The sequence below is a fragment of the Myotis nattereri genome, assembly GCF_964212035.1.
Source record: "Myotis nattereri genome assembly, chromosome: 10".
Taxonomy (NCBI): Eukaryota; Metazoa; Chordata; class Mammalia; order Chiroptera; family Vespertilionidae; genus Myotis; species Myotis nattereri.
The window spans coordinates 47,311,232-47,326,512 of record NC_138085.1 but is presented as its reverse complement, the minus strand read 5'-3'; the positions used below and the strand labels follow the sequence as shown (position 1 = coordinate 47,326,512).

Sequence of the window (15,281 nt, the reverse complement as noted above, 5' to 3'; positions counted from 1 at the left end):
CCCTGCCTTAGAGCAGTGGTTCTCAACCTTGACTGCACATTAGAATCACCTGGGAATCTTTTTAAAATCCTGATTTCTGGGCCCCATGCTCCGGAAATTCTGTTTCTTTGTTATGGGGTGGGGCCACAACATTAGAACAAAGAAACAGAATTTCCAGAGGATGAGGCCCAGAAATCAGGATTTTAAAAAGATTCCCAGGTGATTCTAATGTGCAGTCAAGGATGAGAACCACTGCCTTAGAGGCTGACCGTTTGTGATATCGCTACAATCACTGTGCGGGTCTGCAACTTCCAGTTCCAAAAAGACAATCTGCTTGAAATCCTGCTTGTGCCCAGAGCACTTGGGGTAGCTTAGGTCTCTGTTTTCTGGGGGCGCATCGTGCTCCAGGTGGGGCAGTGAGCATTTTTCTATATTCTACAATATCGATAACTTCTTTCCTATGGGAAGGAATTTCTTTAACATCCTAATACAGGCTTGGGGGAAATTTAATAAATTCTAGAGAAATTCACCTACTTTGGGGAAAGGAGAGTAAGTGAAAAAGGAATTCAGATGAATTGTGATAAAGCCCAGGCAACAGTGGCTTCCAAGTAAGGACAGACATGGGTCTATGAATTTGTACGAAGGTATATTCTCTGTACCTTTACTTTTCTGGTGTTTTTTAAATCTATTTTCCCAGGGACTCAGAAAGAGCAGAGGTGTTCTGTCTCCATAGTCCCGTTGGTTTTTAGTCTGTTTCAGGGCCAGCCCCTACACGCGTTCTCACTAGGAGTAGGGAGTAGACTTCCCTGAGCACTAACCTGCTATTGATTTTCTGTGAAAGAAAGACTACCACCTCTGAATATATCTGTTTGTAAGAATGGACAGCTCTTCCCAAATAGGTTTTCAGGGAAAAGAACAATCCCATGACCAAATAAGTTTGAGAAAACTTAATGTATCTCCCCTCTTGGAGAGTCATAAAACATATCAATATCTTAAAAATATGAGTTGCCCTTCCATCTGTATGACCATGGAAAATGTTTTGTTTTGCAGCAAATATTACTATCAAGGAAACTGATTTTTGGACAACAGATAATGAGATTTTCTTAAATGGATTCACATCTGATTAAATTACTAATGATAGTCTGAAAACGAGGGAAGTTTAATTTAAATGCACTGTTTCTCTTGAATGTCTGGAATGCTCCACAGAGTTGATATTGAAAAAGAACTTTTGTTTTTTAAGGTACCCTAGGATTAATAAAGAATCTTTACTGCCTGTAGCAAAGGATGTATCGTACTCAGGGGAAAATACAGAAGCTTGGTACCCGCCAGGTCATGGTGATATTTACGCCAGTTTCTACAACTCTGGTTTGCTCGATATCTTCATTGGAGAAGGCAAAGAGTATATTTTTGTGTCTAACATAGATAATCTGGGTGCCACAGTGGATCTTTATATTCTTAATCATCTAATGAACCCACCCAATGGAAAACCTTGTGAATTTGTCATGGAAGTCACAAATAAAACTCGTGCAGATGTAAAGGTAATATTGAGAGGAAGCATTTTGGGGACTCACATCTTCACATTTCATAGGTTATGTAGTTCAAACTTTTTTCTTTATTGGAAAGTCTCTATGTGAAGCAGAACACATTTACCCACTTGATATCACTGTAAGAGAATGAAATAGTGTTCTGTAGAGCACCCTAAGTTCTGATGGACATAACACTGTGTATATCAATCCAGATTTAATACTATTAAAATCATCTTTTGGGGGGAATAATCTATATGGACAATTTTAACTAAAAACATTTCCACATATATTTGTAACAAATCTGAAACTTGTGAAAGCACTTTCAGTAGATTTATTCAAACCTTTGATATTTTTCTAGTTTGATGATTACATGTCTTTAAGTTTTATTTTTAAAAATTTTTAAATTTTTGAATTTATTGGGGTGACATTGGTTAATAAAATTACATAGGTTTGAGGTGTACAATTCTATAATACATCATCTATATATTGTACTGTGTGTTCACCACCCCAAGTCAAGTCTCCTTCCAGCACCATTTAAAATTTTGATTTTTTAAACTTTTCATGTTTAGTGGTGATGACACTTGGCCTTTGATGAAATGGTATACAAGGTTTTAGTAATTACCCCACAGCGAGTAAAAAAAGTGGACAGTGTGTGAATACTAAAATGGTCAGTCCCTGGGCTGGGTTCTGTGCCTCTTATAAATATCCATCCCACATGAGTGAATACTCCCCTCTCCCCACACTGCTGTGGCCCCGTGACTGTAAAAACATCTCTAGGCTGAGGCCAAGCAGGGGGTCACTTCTCATCGACTTGTGCCTGTCTTCCCTATTCTCCCTTTATCCTAGAGCCAGTCAGAGCAGGGTTGTGGTAGGACTGGTTATTTGGTGATAGATGGTGATTTGGGAATAAGAGGAATGCTGTTCCTGTAGCCAGCCTTCAGAAAGTGAGGAGAACTCTGATGTGCTGTACTCCCAGGGTCTTTATCACGGACAAGAGGGCGGATATACTGTATAAAATGACAGGCAGCCTACATTATTTTCTTTGGTTCTGTTTTCATAAGTATATTGCTTTGTATCACAGATAGAATCACTGCCAATGCTTTTTATTTGTGGGGGATTTTATTATCAGTATCTTTTCTATAACATTCATAGGCTATAAACAGTGTGGTATGGATGTAGTTGGGAGGGATGTGGGGCACTCACTCACACTTCTCTGCCTTTTCTAGGGTGGGACACTCACTCAGTATGAAGGCAAATTGAGACTGGTGGAAATCGCTCAAGTGCCAAAAGCACATGTTGATGAGTTCAAGTCTGTATCAAAATTCAAAATATTTAACACAAACAACCTCTGGATCTCTCTTGCAGCAGTTAAAAGACTGCAGGAGAAGAATGCTATTGACATGGAAATCATTGTTAATCCAAAGGTAAGTCAAGTGCCAGCTCACTGGTTCCTGAGATCACTTTAGGCTACACACAGACCCACACACACACACCCTCTGGCCTGTCCAGTGCAGTGGTAACTCCTCTTTGCCTAGCCAGTCTCTCCAGGTCCTGGCCGTCTTCCAGAGTCTGCACCCAGCTCTTCAGTGTGCTGAGCCGTGGTGCCCTTACTTGTCCCTGGGCTCTGGTGGTGGCAAGAACACGGGGTCCAAAAGCAGAGGGCCTGCCTCAGCTTTCTTATGGCACCGATACTTACTGGCCTTTTGGCCACAGGCACCTTGCATAACTTTTCTAAACCTTCAGTTCTTTATCATAAAATGGAAATATTACTGAATAGATCTATGATGCTGAGAAGAGATCACATATGTTTAAGTACCTGACTTATGGTAGGTGCTTGATAAATATCACTTCTCAAAAATCTGTTTCCTTCAATCGATCGATCTCTGAAACGGTTCCCCAAATATTAACTAACATGGAACTAAGTTGTTAAAACATGTGTTTCTCTCCCTTCCCGCTCCCTTTCTTACAGACTTTGGATGGAGGCCTGAATGTCATTCAATTAGAAACTGCAGTAGGGGCTGCCATTAAAAGTTTTGAGAACTCTCTAGGTATCAATGTTCCTAGAAGCCGTTTTCTACCTGTGAAAACCACATCGGATCTCTTGCTTGTGATGTCAAACCTCTATAGCCTTAATGCAGGATCTTTGACAATGAGTGAAAAGCGGGAATTTCCTACAGTGCCCTTGGTTAAACTCGGCAGTTCTTTTACAAAGGTACGTAATTATAAAGATAAGATATACATGTGAATTGGAATCTAATCACAGTCTCTGCTGCTGACCTATCATATTTCTACATCTTTTGTGCCATTTAAAGGGAACCGACCTTAGAGCTATAACTCACTTTTGAACTTGATTTCTGTAGAGGAGAAAAGAATGTTTAAATTTTTGAACATTTTGTGTCTCTTCTAAGACTATTACTGCTTTTATCAGGAGGAGAATGTTACTTCTGGCTTAACAAATACAGCCCTTGCATGTACTGGGCAGTGCTCAAGGTCCTAGGTATTTAATGGTAAATAAATAAAAGGGGCTTGTAGCCGTGGAGCTGGCTCAAGGCCGGGGAGTCTCCAGGCATGTTGATGGTGCAGCTGTTTAGCAAACATTTCAGAGTGCCAGTCACAGGCCCATACCCAGCACTGAGGACCATGGGAACAGCAACCACTTGCTGAGATGATGTGCATTGTTCCTGAGACTACTTCCATCACAATCACCTAAGGCATTTGTTAAAAAGGCATAGTGTAGCAGAGTAGGAGAATGCTACATGGACATGCTCCCAGGAACAAGCTGGAATTACAACTGAAATATGGAAAGGCTTCCTGAGTAATCAAGGGAAATTCACAGGAGAGAACCCTGATACCCAAGGACTGAAGGTGGAGACCACATAGAGACTAGTACAGGGGTGGGCAAACTTTTTGACTCGAGGGCCACAATGGGTTCTTAAACTGGACCGGAGGGCCGGAACAAAAGCATGGATGGAGTGTTTGTGTGAACTAATATAAAGTCAAAGTAAACATCATTACATAAAAGGGTACGGTCTTTTTTTTTTTTTTTAGTTTTATTCATTTCAAACTGGCCGGATCTGGCCCGCGGGCTGTAGTTTGCCCACGGCTGGACTGGTAGGAGGGGTGGAGGTGCAAAAGGGCTGGCCAGGCACCCACAGATAGCAACTGAAGTCCAGGAGAGAGATCTCAGCTGTGGGAGGGGGCGGGGTGCCACCGAGAACTCAGGGTTCTAATTCCGAAGCTGGGCTCCCCTGCAGAGAGCACTAAACTGAGGAGGGTACCCACATAACATCTAGCTTTGAAAAGCAGTGGGGTGCTGTCTGCCAGGGAGAGGCAGCTGAAAATTCGGGCACTCTCTTAAAGGGCCAATGCACAAAAATTCCCTGTGGAGCCACCTACCTTGTGCTCTGGCAGAGGGAGGGTGAAGTGGACTAGAGCTGTAAGAGCAGAACCCACGACTGGGGACTGGGGGGTTAGAGCTCAGAAGACAGACACCCCAAGTTTCCTGGTTGAGTTATTCCCTCACACAGCAGAGGACATCTTTCCCACATAGACAGCTGCCTTGCCTGGGGGGAAGACAGTTGACACACCCTATTGGAAAACACCTAGCTCTGAGGCCACTTAAGAGATTAAAACAGTGGTTCTCAACCTTCCTAACGCCGCGACCCTTTGATACAGTTCCTCATGTTGTGGTGACCCCCAATCTCATTGTTACAAATTGAATATAATTATAGCATAGTGATTAATCACAAAAACAATATGTAATTATATATGTGTTTTCTGATGGTCTTAGGTGAGCCCTGTGAAAGGGTCATTCGACCCCCAAAGGGGTCACGACCCACAGGTTGAGAACCGCTGGTGTATAGACAGAGGCAGTCTCTGGAGTCTTTGAGTCTTTGCTTAATCCAATTAGAAACAGCCTTTAACACTGTCCTACATTAGAGGTGTAGAGGATCTACTTAATACATAGTCACAAACCCAAACAGACAACCAAAATGAGGAAACAAACAACCCTCAAATGAAAGAACTAGTGAATTCTCCAGAAGAAGAGATAAATGAAGCAGAGATAAAGTTATATGAAACAGAGTTCAAAGTAATGATGTTAAAAATGCTCAACAATATGAAAAAAGATATAGTAACTATGAAAAAAGAACAGTCTGAGATAAAGAATGACATAACACAAAGAACACATTAGAAGGAATACACAACACATTACGGGAAGCTGAGGATCAAATCAGTGAATTAGAAGACAGTTGAAAATATTGAAAACAATCAATTAGAGAACCAAAAAGAAAAGAAAAAACAATTAAAAAACAGGAGGCCCGCTTAAGAGAGCTGTGGGACAATGTGAAACGTAACAATATTAGAATAGTAGGTGTACCAGAAAGGGAGAAAGCAACAGAGATGGTGTTTGAAGAAATAATGGTAGAAAACTTCCCTAACCTGGTAAAGGAAAAAGTCACACAAGTTCAGGAGGCACAGAGAACCCCAAACAAGAAGTACCCAAACAGACCCATGCCCAGACACATCATAATTAAAATGCCAAAAATTAAAGACAAAGAATCTTAAAGGCAGTAAGAGAAAAGAAAACTTAACTACAAAGGAATTCCCATAAGGCTGACACCTGATTTCTCATCAGAAACTCTACAGGCCAGAGGGGAATGGCATGAAGTACTCAAATAATGGAAAGCAAGGATCTGAGACCAAGATTACTATATCCAGCAAGGCTATCATTCAAAATACACGGTCAAATAAAGAGCTTCCCTGACAAAAATAGGCTAAAGGAGTTCACCACCACCAAGCCAACATTACAAGGAATGCTAAAGGGATTGCTGTAAGGGATTGCTGAGAAGAAGAAACAGAGAAACCTAGCCATACAGAATAAAATGGCTTTTATAAATAAGTACCTCTCAATAATAACTCTGAATGTAAATGGATTAAATGCTCCAATCAAAAGATGGGGGTAGCTGAATGGATACAAAAACATGACCCAACTATATGCTGTCTACAAGAGACCCACCTCAAAAAAAAAGACACATACAGGATGAAAGTGAAGGGATGGAAAAAAATTTTCCATGCAAATGGAAAAGAAAAAAAGCTGGAGTAGCAATACTCATGTCTGACAAAATAGACTTTAAGAGCATTATGCTAAACGAAATAAGTCAGTTGGAGAAAGATAAATATCAATGATCTCACTCATTTGTGGAATATAATGAACAACATGATGAACAAAAATAGAGCCAGAGGGAAAAAAAATTCCAAAATATAAAAGAAATAATTCTGTTATATGCAGATTTTTAATATTTCCTACAACTTTTGTGATATCATACTATGTTAGTACAGTTTTGGTAATATACTTAAAGCCCTTTTCTTGAAATATTAATGTTTATTGCATGTAATATAAGATCATTTTTCTTTAATAATTGGTGTTTATTGCATTTAACATATTTAAAATCATTTTCTTGAGATATTGTTTATTGCATGTAACATCATTATAGTTAAGATCGTTTCTCTTGAAATATTAAGGTTTATTGCATGTAACATTATATTTAAAATCGTTTTTCTTGAAATAAAAAACTGGGGGAAAAGGCATAGTGTGGTTCGGCCTGTGTGGCTCAGTGGTTGAGCATTGACCTCTGAACCAGGCCATGGTTCGATTCCAGGTCAGAGCACATGCCGGGGTTGTGGGCTTGATCCCCAGTGTGGGGTGTGCAGGAGGCAGCTGATCAATGAATCCCTCTCATCATTGATGCTTCTCCCTCTCCCTTCCTCTCTGAAATCAATAAAAATATATTTTAAATAATAAAGACTAAAATCCTTGCTTTCATGGATGATCTAGTGCAGGGGTGGGGAATTTTTATTTATTTATTTATTTTTTTGCCAAGGGCTATTTGGGTATTTATAACTTCATTCGATTAATATAATTCACTTAATGTAAATTTCTTTGGCTATGAAAAAAGCTTCTAGATTTATTGAATTTAGAGTCTGGCCTGTGGTTGCTTTGGCAGTGCCAGACCAAATGATTTCGCGGGCCTTATACAGCCCATGGGTCAGACAGCCCCACCTCTGGTTTAGTAAGATAAGGATGATGATAAGCAAATAAACTGAATGTACATTATGCCAAAGTGGTAGAAAAATAAATAAGAATGTGTGCATGGGTAGTGTTGGTGTCATTTTACATGAGTCGTCAGAGACAGCCTTATGAGAAATTGAGTGTCATGCAAGTGTCTGGATTGAACAGTATTCCAGGCAGGAGGAACAGTAAGTACAGTTACCCCTACCCTATCATAAGTGGAATCCAAAAAAATTAATCACGTAAAATGTTGAGAGGTTAATGCAGTGGCAGGGTGAGCCGTGTGGCTGGACTGTGGAGTCCTGCTGTGCCACCCAAGTCTATGCTAGGGGTGGTTGTGGTTTAGTGCCACCTGGTGTGGATGTGTGTACCGCCTCCTATATTGACGGGGGAGGACTCTAGGTCCTGAGGCTGGGCTGGAATTTCCAGTATAGCGTCTGGCATCTTAGAAGTCTCCCAATTATTAGGTACCTCTTTTATCAGCCTGGTTGGGCTGGGAAAATCCTAGTGATACGAGGATCCACTATCTTCTCACATCCTGAGATGGGATTGCTATCCGTATTTCACCTAGCCTCATGCACCCTTCAATTCCCTCCTATTCTCCCTAGCCTCTTCCATATCCTGCAGGAGATAAAGAACGTTTGCTGCCTCGATTTGCGAACAGGGGCTGAGTGGGCAATAGCTAGTTGCTCTGAGGAAGAACATGTTTTAGGAACATTTGAGAGTATAATACGACTGGAGCAGAGTAAGCAAGTAAGGAACTGGGGGCGGGTGGATTATGTAGAACTTTGTAATTAAGTAATGGGAGTGTGGCTTTCTTTTTTCTCTTGTGGATGAGAAGCCACAAGAGAAAAAAGTGAGCTGAGTAGTGAATCAGGGAACAATGACAGAATCAGGGAGACTGGGGAACAGGTTGTTGCAGGAATCCTGGCAAAAGGAAACAGTGGCTTGGACTAAGGTGGTAGCAGTGGAAATAATGAAAAATGTTGACATTTTGAGATATTTTGAAAGTTGTACCTCTAGGATTTGCTGTTGGAATAGATGAAAGGGTACAACAGAAGAGGAAGGATGACTCCAAGGTTTTTAGCCTGTGCAACTGGAAACATGGAATTACCGTTCACTGAATAGGGAAGGCATGGGTAGGGTAGGTTTAGGCAGAGCAGGATGAGCAGTAAGTTTTGGAGACACCATACTTATTGGACCTTCAAATGGAGAAACTGAATGTTTAAGTCTAGAGCTCAGAAGAGAGATCTAGAAGAGACAGATAAATTTGAGAGTTGTCAGCTTAGGTACTTAAAGCCATAAGATAAGGATCACCTAGAGAGTGAGTTGGGGGGGTGGGGGAGTCCAAGAACTGAGCTCTGAGGTACTCCAAGGCTTAGAGGATGGGGATGGAGGAAGCAGCAAAGGTGACTGAAGAGAGACAGGTTAGGAACTGGGTAGAAAACAATGAATATATACGTCCTGAAAGCCCAATGAAGAAAAGGGGGAGTGTTCATCTTAGTCAAGTGCTACTTCTGAATCAAGTAAGATGAATGAGAATTTACCATTAGATTGATCAGTATAGAGGTTTTGGAGGCTGACTGGAATGGATTTAAAAGAGACTAGAAGAGAAATTGGAGATATGAATCCAAGAATTTTGCCTTGAAGAGAAACAAAAATGGTGCCATAGAAAGGGATATGAGAGGTTTTTTGTTTTGATTTTGTAAAGATGGGAGACTTTATAACATGTCTATACGTTGATGTGAATTGTTGCAATCAAGAGGGAAAAAACACTGAAGGAGAAAGGAGAATTGCTGGACAGTATTCTTGAACAGGCCTAAGAAGGGTTGGTCTTAAGTTGGAGTAGGATATTAGAAGGGACAGAGTAATGGGTGGGGGTGGGGGACAAAAAAGGGGTGATGGTGGCGGTGGTAGCAGTGGTGGTATAAGTGTAAATTTTCTGATTGCTTCTGTTTTTCTCAGCAAAATAGGAAATAAGGCCCTATAGGACAATTTCTAGTGCCTATAAATATAAGGAAATAGGAAGCAAAGACAGTGATGATTTATAACGATAATTCGGCAGTTGCTCTTCCATTTCTTCTGAATCCTACCCATCCCTAAAGCCCAGCTCCAGTCTAGTTTGCTTCAGACCATGATCTCTTTTTCCAACTTCAGATTATCTGAACTACTCATCTGGCTCTTAGCATGTTAGTTGGTTATCTTTTTATTTTTCTAACTAGAGGCCCACTGCACAAATTTTTGCACTGTTGGGGTCCCTCAGGGTGGCCTGTGGTGATCGGGCCTCAGATTGCACCCCCCAGCTTGCGCTCCCAGCCCCGCCTAGCACCTGGCCTTGGCCCGGCGCTGCCTCCTCACCTGCTCCACCATCCTGCCTGCAGGGCAGTCAGTCAGGGCCCTACGGGCTCCCTCAGCACCTGGAAGCCAGGTGGCAGCCCCAACCCCCACCGCCACTGCTGGTCAACGTCTGCGGGGCAGTCGGGTCCCGCTCACATCCGCCTTGGCCTGGTGCCGCCCGCTCACTTGCTCCACCATCCTGCCGCTGTCCTGCTCTCAGTCCTGCTCTGATAGGGGCCAGCAGCACCTTCACAGCTGCCCACTGCCAGCGCTGCCCCCTGGTGGTCAGTGCACGTCATAGCGAGCAGTCGAACCACCACCCAAGGGGACAGTTTGCATATTAGGCTTTTATTATATAGGATGTCTGATCTGCTGAGCTGTATTGTAAACTGATGGTAGGGACAATGTTCTATCCCCTGGTCTCTCCTGCACAGGATCTAGCATATCGCGAGTGCTTAACAAATAGGTTCTTCCAATAGAGGGCCTAAACTTGGCCATAAACAGAATGTTTCATTAAACTATTCTGTTATTTTAACCTTTAACCTGTTTTTGAAACAATTTATATATTTCTATTTTTCTTTCAGGTTCAGGATTACCTAAGGAGATTCGAAAGTATACCAGATATGCTTGAATTGGATCACCTCACAGTTTCAGGAGATGTAACATTTGGCAAGCACGTTTCATTAAAGGTGTGTTGTTATGAAATTTATAGATCTTACAGCTTTACAAACAGGTTTCATTTACTAGTCCTAAATTTACCTTTATTTTAAGGAATACTTCCTAGTCTGTACCAGATATTTATAAGATAGAAATACATTTTAAAAATGAAATAGCTTACTACAGTATTTAGTGTTAACAGTGTCTTCCATTGATATACAGCATAATTAAAATACAATCATAATAGTTGTATATAGGAATTTTGTTGAATACAGCATTCAAATGGAAAGCAAACACTAGTAAATAATTGGGCTGGCACTATTTTATTGAAATAGGACAATCTTTAAAGGAGAATCATTATTAAATTAGCATTAGTTCACTAAAGATGACTTTGAATCTAAATGAAAGTAGAAAAGTGAGAACTTCATTTATACTGAGTATAATCTATTCCTGTTAAACTAATCTATTGTCATCAACTATTATAAACAATAGTCATTCACATTACTTAGTACTTGGGTACTTTTATAACCGTCATTCCAGACTAGCATAAGAAGGACTATGGGTATAAGTATTAAAACTCAGAACCAAAGATACAATAGCTTTTTTTAATCAAGTATATTTTTCAATCCCATACCTAGATTTCAGTTACTTAAATGAAGATTTTGAAAAAAACAAATATATATGTATGAGATATCTACATATATACAACCACACATCACACATATATAAAGAACTTTATTGTTGATATTGCCCCATCTAAACAGTTTCACTTAAGATATGAAAAATTTATCTGTAAACTGTTATGTAAATATAAACTAAGCACCCTTCAGTTTCCTTGTGAAGGCAAATAATGCTGGTGACTTTGCAAGTAGTTCTTTGAAAGGGCCAGTCATGTTGTGGCACTGGGTTCACTTCGCACTCCTCGTACCACCTCTGATGATTTGAGGAATCTGGAACTACTGCCAGGATTGATACAGAGGACACATTACAGTTTTCCTTAACATGTTACTTGTTTTTCAAGTTTAATGTTTATACAGTTACTCCATTACCAGTAGAGTTCTACATAAACTTGATAATTGTAAGAAAAATCAATTGCATTTCAACTTCAGTTGCAAGTACACTCTTGCTTTTTGTTTTCCCTGTCACTTAGGGAACAGTTATCATCATTGCCAATCATGGTGACCGAATTGACATCCCACCTGGAGCAGTATTAGAGAACAAGATTGTATCTGGGAACCTTCGTATCTTGGACCACTGAAATGAAAAAATACTGTGTACACTTTATACTAATCATGGGCTAGTTTCTTACAACAAAATGTTCTCTAGCATTCTATAATAGGCAGGTACTTTTATTGTGTTTACTGTACCTGCAGTGTTAATTTTTAAAGTAGAGTTTTCTGCAGTATGCTTTTATTTTAGTCTAAGAAAAGCACAGATGGAAGCAATACTTTTCTTCTTGGAAGAGGATCCTGGAAGTTCATCTTAAAGTGCAATATTGTTTAATCTTAAAACTGGGGCAGCTCTGCTGGGAAATCTTTTAACAGAGGCCTCAATGATGGTCACTTTGAATTGCTTGTGATTTCAAAAATAAAGCTGTGAAGCAATACATGTGTACACTTATACTTTTCAATGTTAACTTTATGAAATGGTGAAGAAAATGGTATGAAATGGTATACTCTTGCTAAATAGTTACTATATCAGTTGGAAGCTTTATTCTTGGAATATTTATATTCACTGGCCAGTTACCTAAAAAATCAAGTTTTTGCATTTCTAAGAATCTTAACCACATCATTATTTCCATAGGAATTACATTTGAAGGTACTTATTAGTACCTTTCATTTAGTTCTAAAACTGGGGTGCCTGCCATGCTTTTCCACAGGCTCTCCATTTATTGAAACAAAGTGGTGTTTCTTTTCCCAGCTGAAAGAGCTGGGGTGGGTAGAGGTAGGGCATTTCTTTCACATCCTTGTTCTCTAGTATAATGGGTGGGGGTATAACTTTTTCAAAAGTTCCCTTTCCTTGAAGCTTGCTTGTCACTGAAAAATGTTCTTGAATAGCCTTTCAAATCAGGTCTACTAATAGTATAATTTGTTGCTTTTCTTTAAGAATCAATTACATTTTCCAATTCTTCCATACTTATTTTTCAGTAGGCTGCTTGTTTAAAGTTTACAGTATACTATTAAAAAAGTCTTTTAAAGTCTGGTAATTGTTTACAGCTTTATTTTAGACAGACAGTTAAGAACCAATGACATACCTCTGTAATGATAAAGGGAAGAAAACAGGCTTTCCTTTTAGGAGATCAAAGAGCACAAAATAAGGCTATTTCATTGTACATAATCACTACAAAGTTAGGCACTCTGATAGGGTTAGGCAAGATTCCTGGTGTGAGGTGAGACACAGGCACTTTCATTTGTAGCATGCTGCTGATTCTATTTTGAAGGTAACTTAAAAGGTTTACCCTGGCCGGTGTGGCTCAGTTGGTTGGAGCATCATCCCATACACCGAAAGGTTGTGGGTCCAATTCCCGGACAGGGCACATATCTAGATTGCAGGTTCAGTACCCGGTTGGGGCGTGAATGAAAAGCAACCAATTTATGTCTCCCTCCCCCCTCCACACACACACATACTTTTTCTTTCCCTTTCTCTCTTTAAAATCAATGAACATCCTCAGGTGAGGATTAAAAAAAAAAAGTCTTTAAATAATTTACTCATCACCTTGTATTTCTGGCCCCAACACAGCAGCTTATATTTTCTATTTCTCCCTGGTCTTTGTTCATATACACATCGAAAGTAACTTAAAAACAAGAACCCAAGGGAGCCACACCGCATATGTTACATGTTAAAATGAAAACTCATAAGTAGGCAGAATATATAAAAATGTATTCTTACCTCTGCTAGAAATAAAAAAGGCAAAAAAAACCTTCATATTTTTTATAAAAATACAACTATTAAACTGCAGGCTTTCATATATCACTTCTGAATAGTATTTAAATTAGCTCATAAATGAACACTAATACCTTATTCTTTATTACTTGTGATCATCCTTTCAAGTATTTAGATTGTTCTGGAGGCTTCACCCAGTGGTTATAGAAGGATTCAATATGCAGCACACAAAGCCTAAACCTTGACACTGGTCACTGAAAAAAGACTGAATTCCTAAATCCAAGCAATCAAAAGATGTTTATTTTTTTTATAGAAAGATCTGTAAAAAAATAATTTTCAAACAGTTTTACTTTCATAGAGAAAACTTTCTACAGAGATTGACTAAGATTTTAATATTTTAAATTGTACCATCATTAAATAAAGGTGGGACACCATATGAATTTCATTGCACTGGAAGAAATGCAAAGCATTTTTTAATATAAAGTATACAGAGCATTCTATTCAACTACAGCTGTGTTACAGCTATGTGTTCTTTTGGATTTGGTCCAAAGAAACCTGAGTCTGTTTCCAGAGAGAATGAAAAATATAGACACCTGATCAGTTATTCCTCACTGAAGGAAGCATAAAACTGGCATTCCTTGTAGATCCCACTGAATCCCAGCTTCCCATCACTGACACTTTCCTTTTCCCCTTTTCCTACCCCAGTTCACTTGGGTTCCAGGTTCAGTTCTTGAATCACAGGCATCCATATTTTCTTAAACACATACATCCTATGGTCAGGCTACCCAGTTTTCCAGTATGTCATCACCTCTTCTGTTCCCAGATCTCAGCCATATTTAGGTCCAAATCTTTAAGGCCTTTTAAGGCTTGAAGATTTCCAGTGTAAAAAGCTACATCTGCTGTGACCAACCTAAACATTGGAAAGAAAATTATTTTTAATCTCACACTTTCTATTCAAATAAAGTAGCAATGCTCACAGAGTCAAAAGTCCTAGCCTAGCTGCTCAACTGTTACTTAAAATTCAGATTTCCTAGGGACCAAATGTCAATCAATATATCTTAGCAGGATTCCTGCTATCATGTGTTCTATTTCAACAATAAATGTCTATAAAAAGAATAAACCAATGCAGGTTGGACTCCGTTTCATAATTAATTCTGCCCAATAGATTTGTTTTATAATAAAATAAAATAGAGAAAATAACAGGTTAAACTGTTTTTGATCAGTTGCCACTAAAGTATACATGTTTATGACTAATAAAATCACAGTACTGATAATCAATACAACACTTGATGAAAAGAGAATTACACTGATCTGTCACAATGCCTATCTCTGGGGAAAAAAAAATATTCTTGGCAAGAACATTTAAACACAAATATCAAAGCTCCATGTATAAAAAATAGGGTGGGTCTGATTATATTTTGAAAGATGTGGCCCATGGAAAAACAAATAGGAAACTATGATTTAGTGGTTTGTAAAAGGAGGGAATCTGGCTTTAATATTTTAATGAACACGTAAGTTCGGGATTGCTAAACTACTACCTTGGGGCAAAGGTATTCAAGTACCCTTAATATTTGCACTACAGTCTAATTTATAAACACCTGTGGACTTATGCACTTAAGTTTTACCTTTTATCATATGGCAGAATTTACTAAGGACCATATTTTTTGTTTAAAATCTATTTAAAAATTCACATTATACTTCTTGTGATAATATGGTAAGTACATTGGAACTGACAGCAATAGCTAAAAAAAAAGAACAGATTTTCTAAGGCAATAACCCTACATTAAAATTAAACAATACAAATCTACATTTTAAAATATCATTATGTT

The 15,281-nt window shown here is 39.1% G+C and overlaps 2 protein-coding genes across 4 annotated transcripts in view; one reads left to right on the top strand and one right to left on the bottom strand.

Moving 5' to 3' along the window:
- The window catches only part of UGP2 (UDP-glucose pyrophosphorylase 2), a 51,999-nt gene extending 39,228 nt beyond the window's left edge, over positions 1 to 12,771 (top strand). For all 3 annotated transcript variants that reach the window (XM_081100588.1, XM_081100587.1, XM_081100589.1), the window contains 5 exons: positions 1,220 to 1,517; positions 2,732 to 2,929; positions 3,475 to 3,717; positions 10,497 to 10,601; positions 11,720 to 12,771. In XM_081100588.1, coding sequence (XP_080956714.1) covers positions 1,220 to 1,517; positions 2,732 to 2,929; positions 3,475 to 3,717; positions 10,497 to 10,601; positions 11,720 to 11,827 — 952 coding nt within the window. In that variant the 3' untranslated portion in view covers positions 11,828 to 12,771. The remainder of the gene's footprint in view (positions 1 to 1,219; positions 1,518 to 2,731; positions 2,930 to 3,474; positions 3,718 to 10,496; positions 10,602 to 11,719) is intronic.
- The window catches only part of VPS54 (VPS54 subunit of GARP complex), an 87,104-nt gene continuing 82,999 nt past the window's right edge, over positions 11,177 to 15,281 (bottom strand). Inside the window, exons 22-23 of the mRNA XM_081100586.1 lie at positions 13,587 to 14,362; positions 11,177 to 11,528 (exon numbers count right to left, since the gene is read on the bottom strand). Coding sequence (XP_080956712.1) covers positions 14,257 to 14,362 — 106 coding nt within the window. The 3' untranslated portion in view covers positions 11,177 to 11,528; positions 13,587 to 14,256. The remainder of the gene's footprint in view (positions 11,529 to 13,586; positions 14,363 to 15,281) is intronic.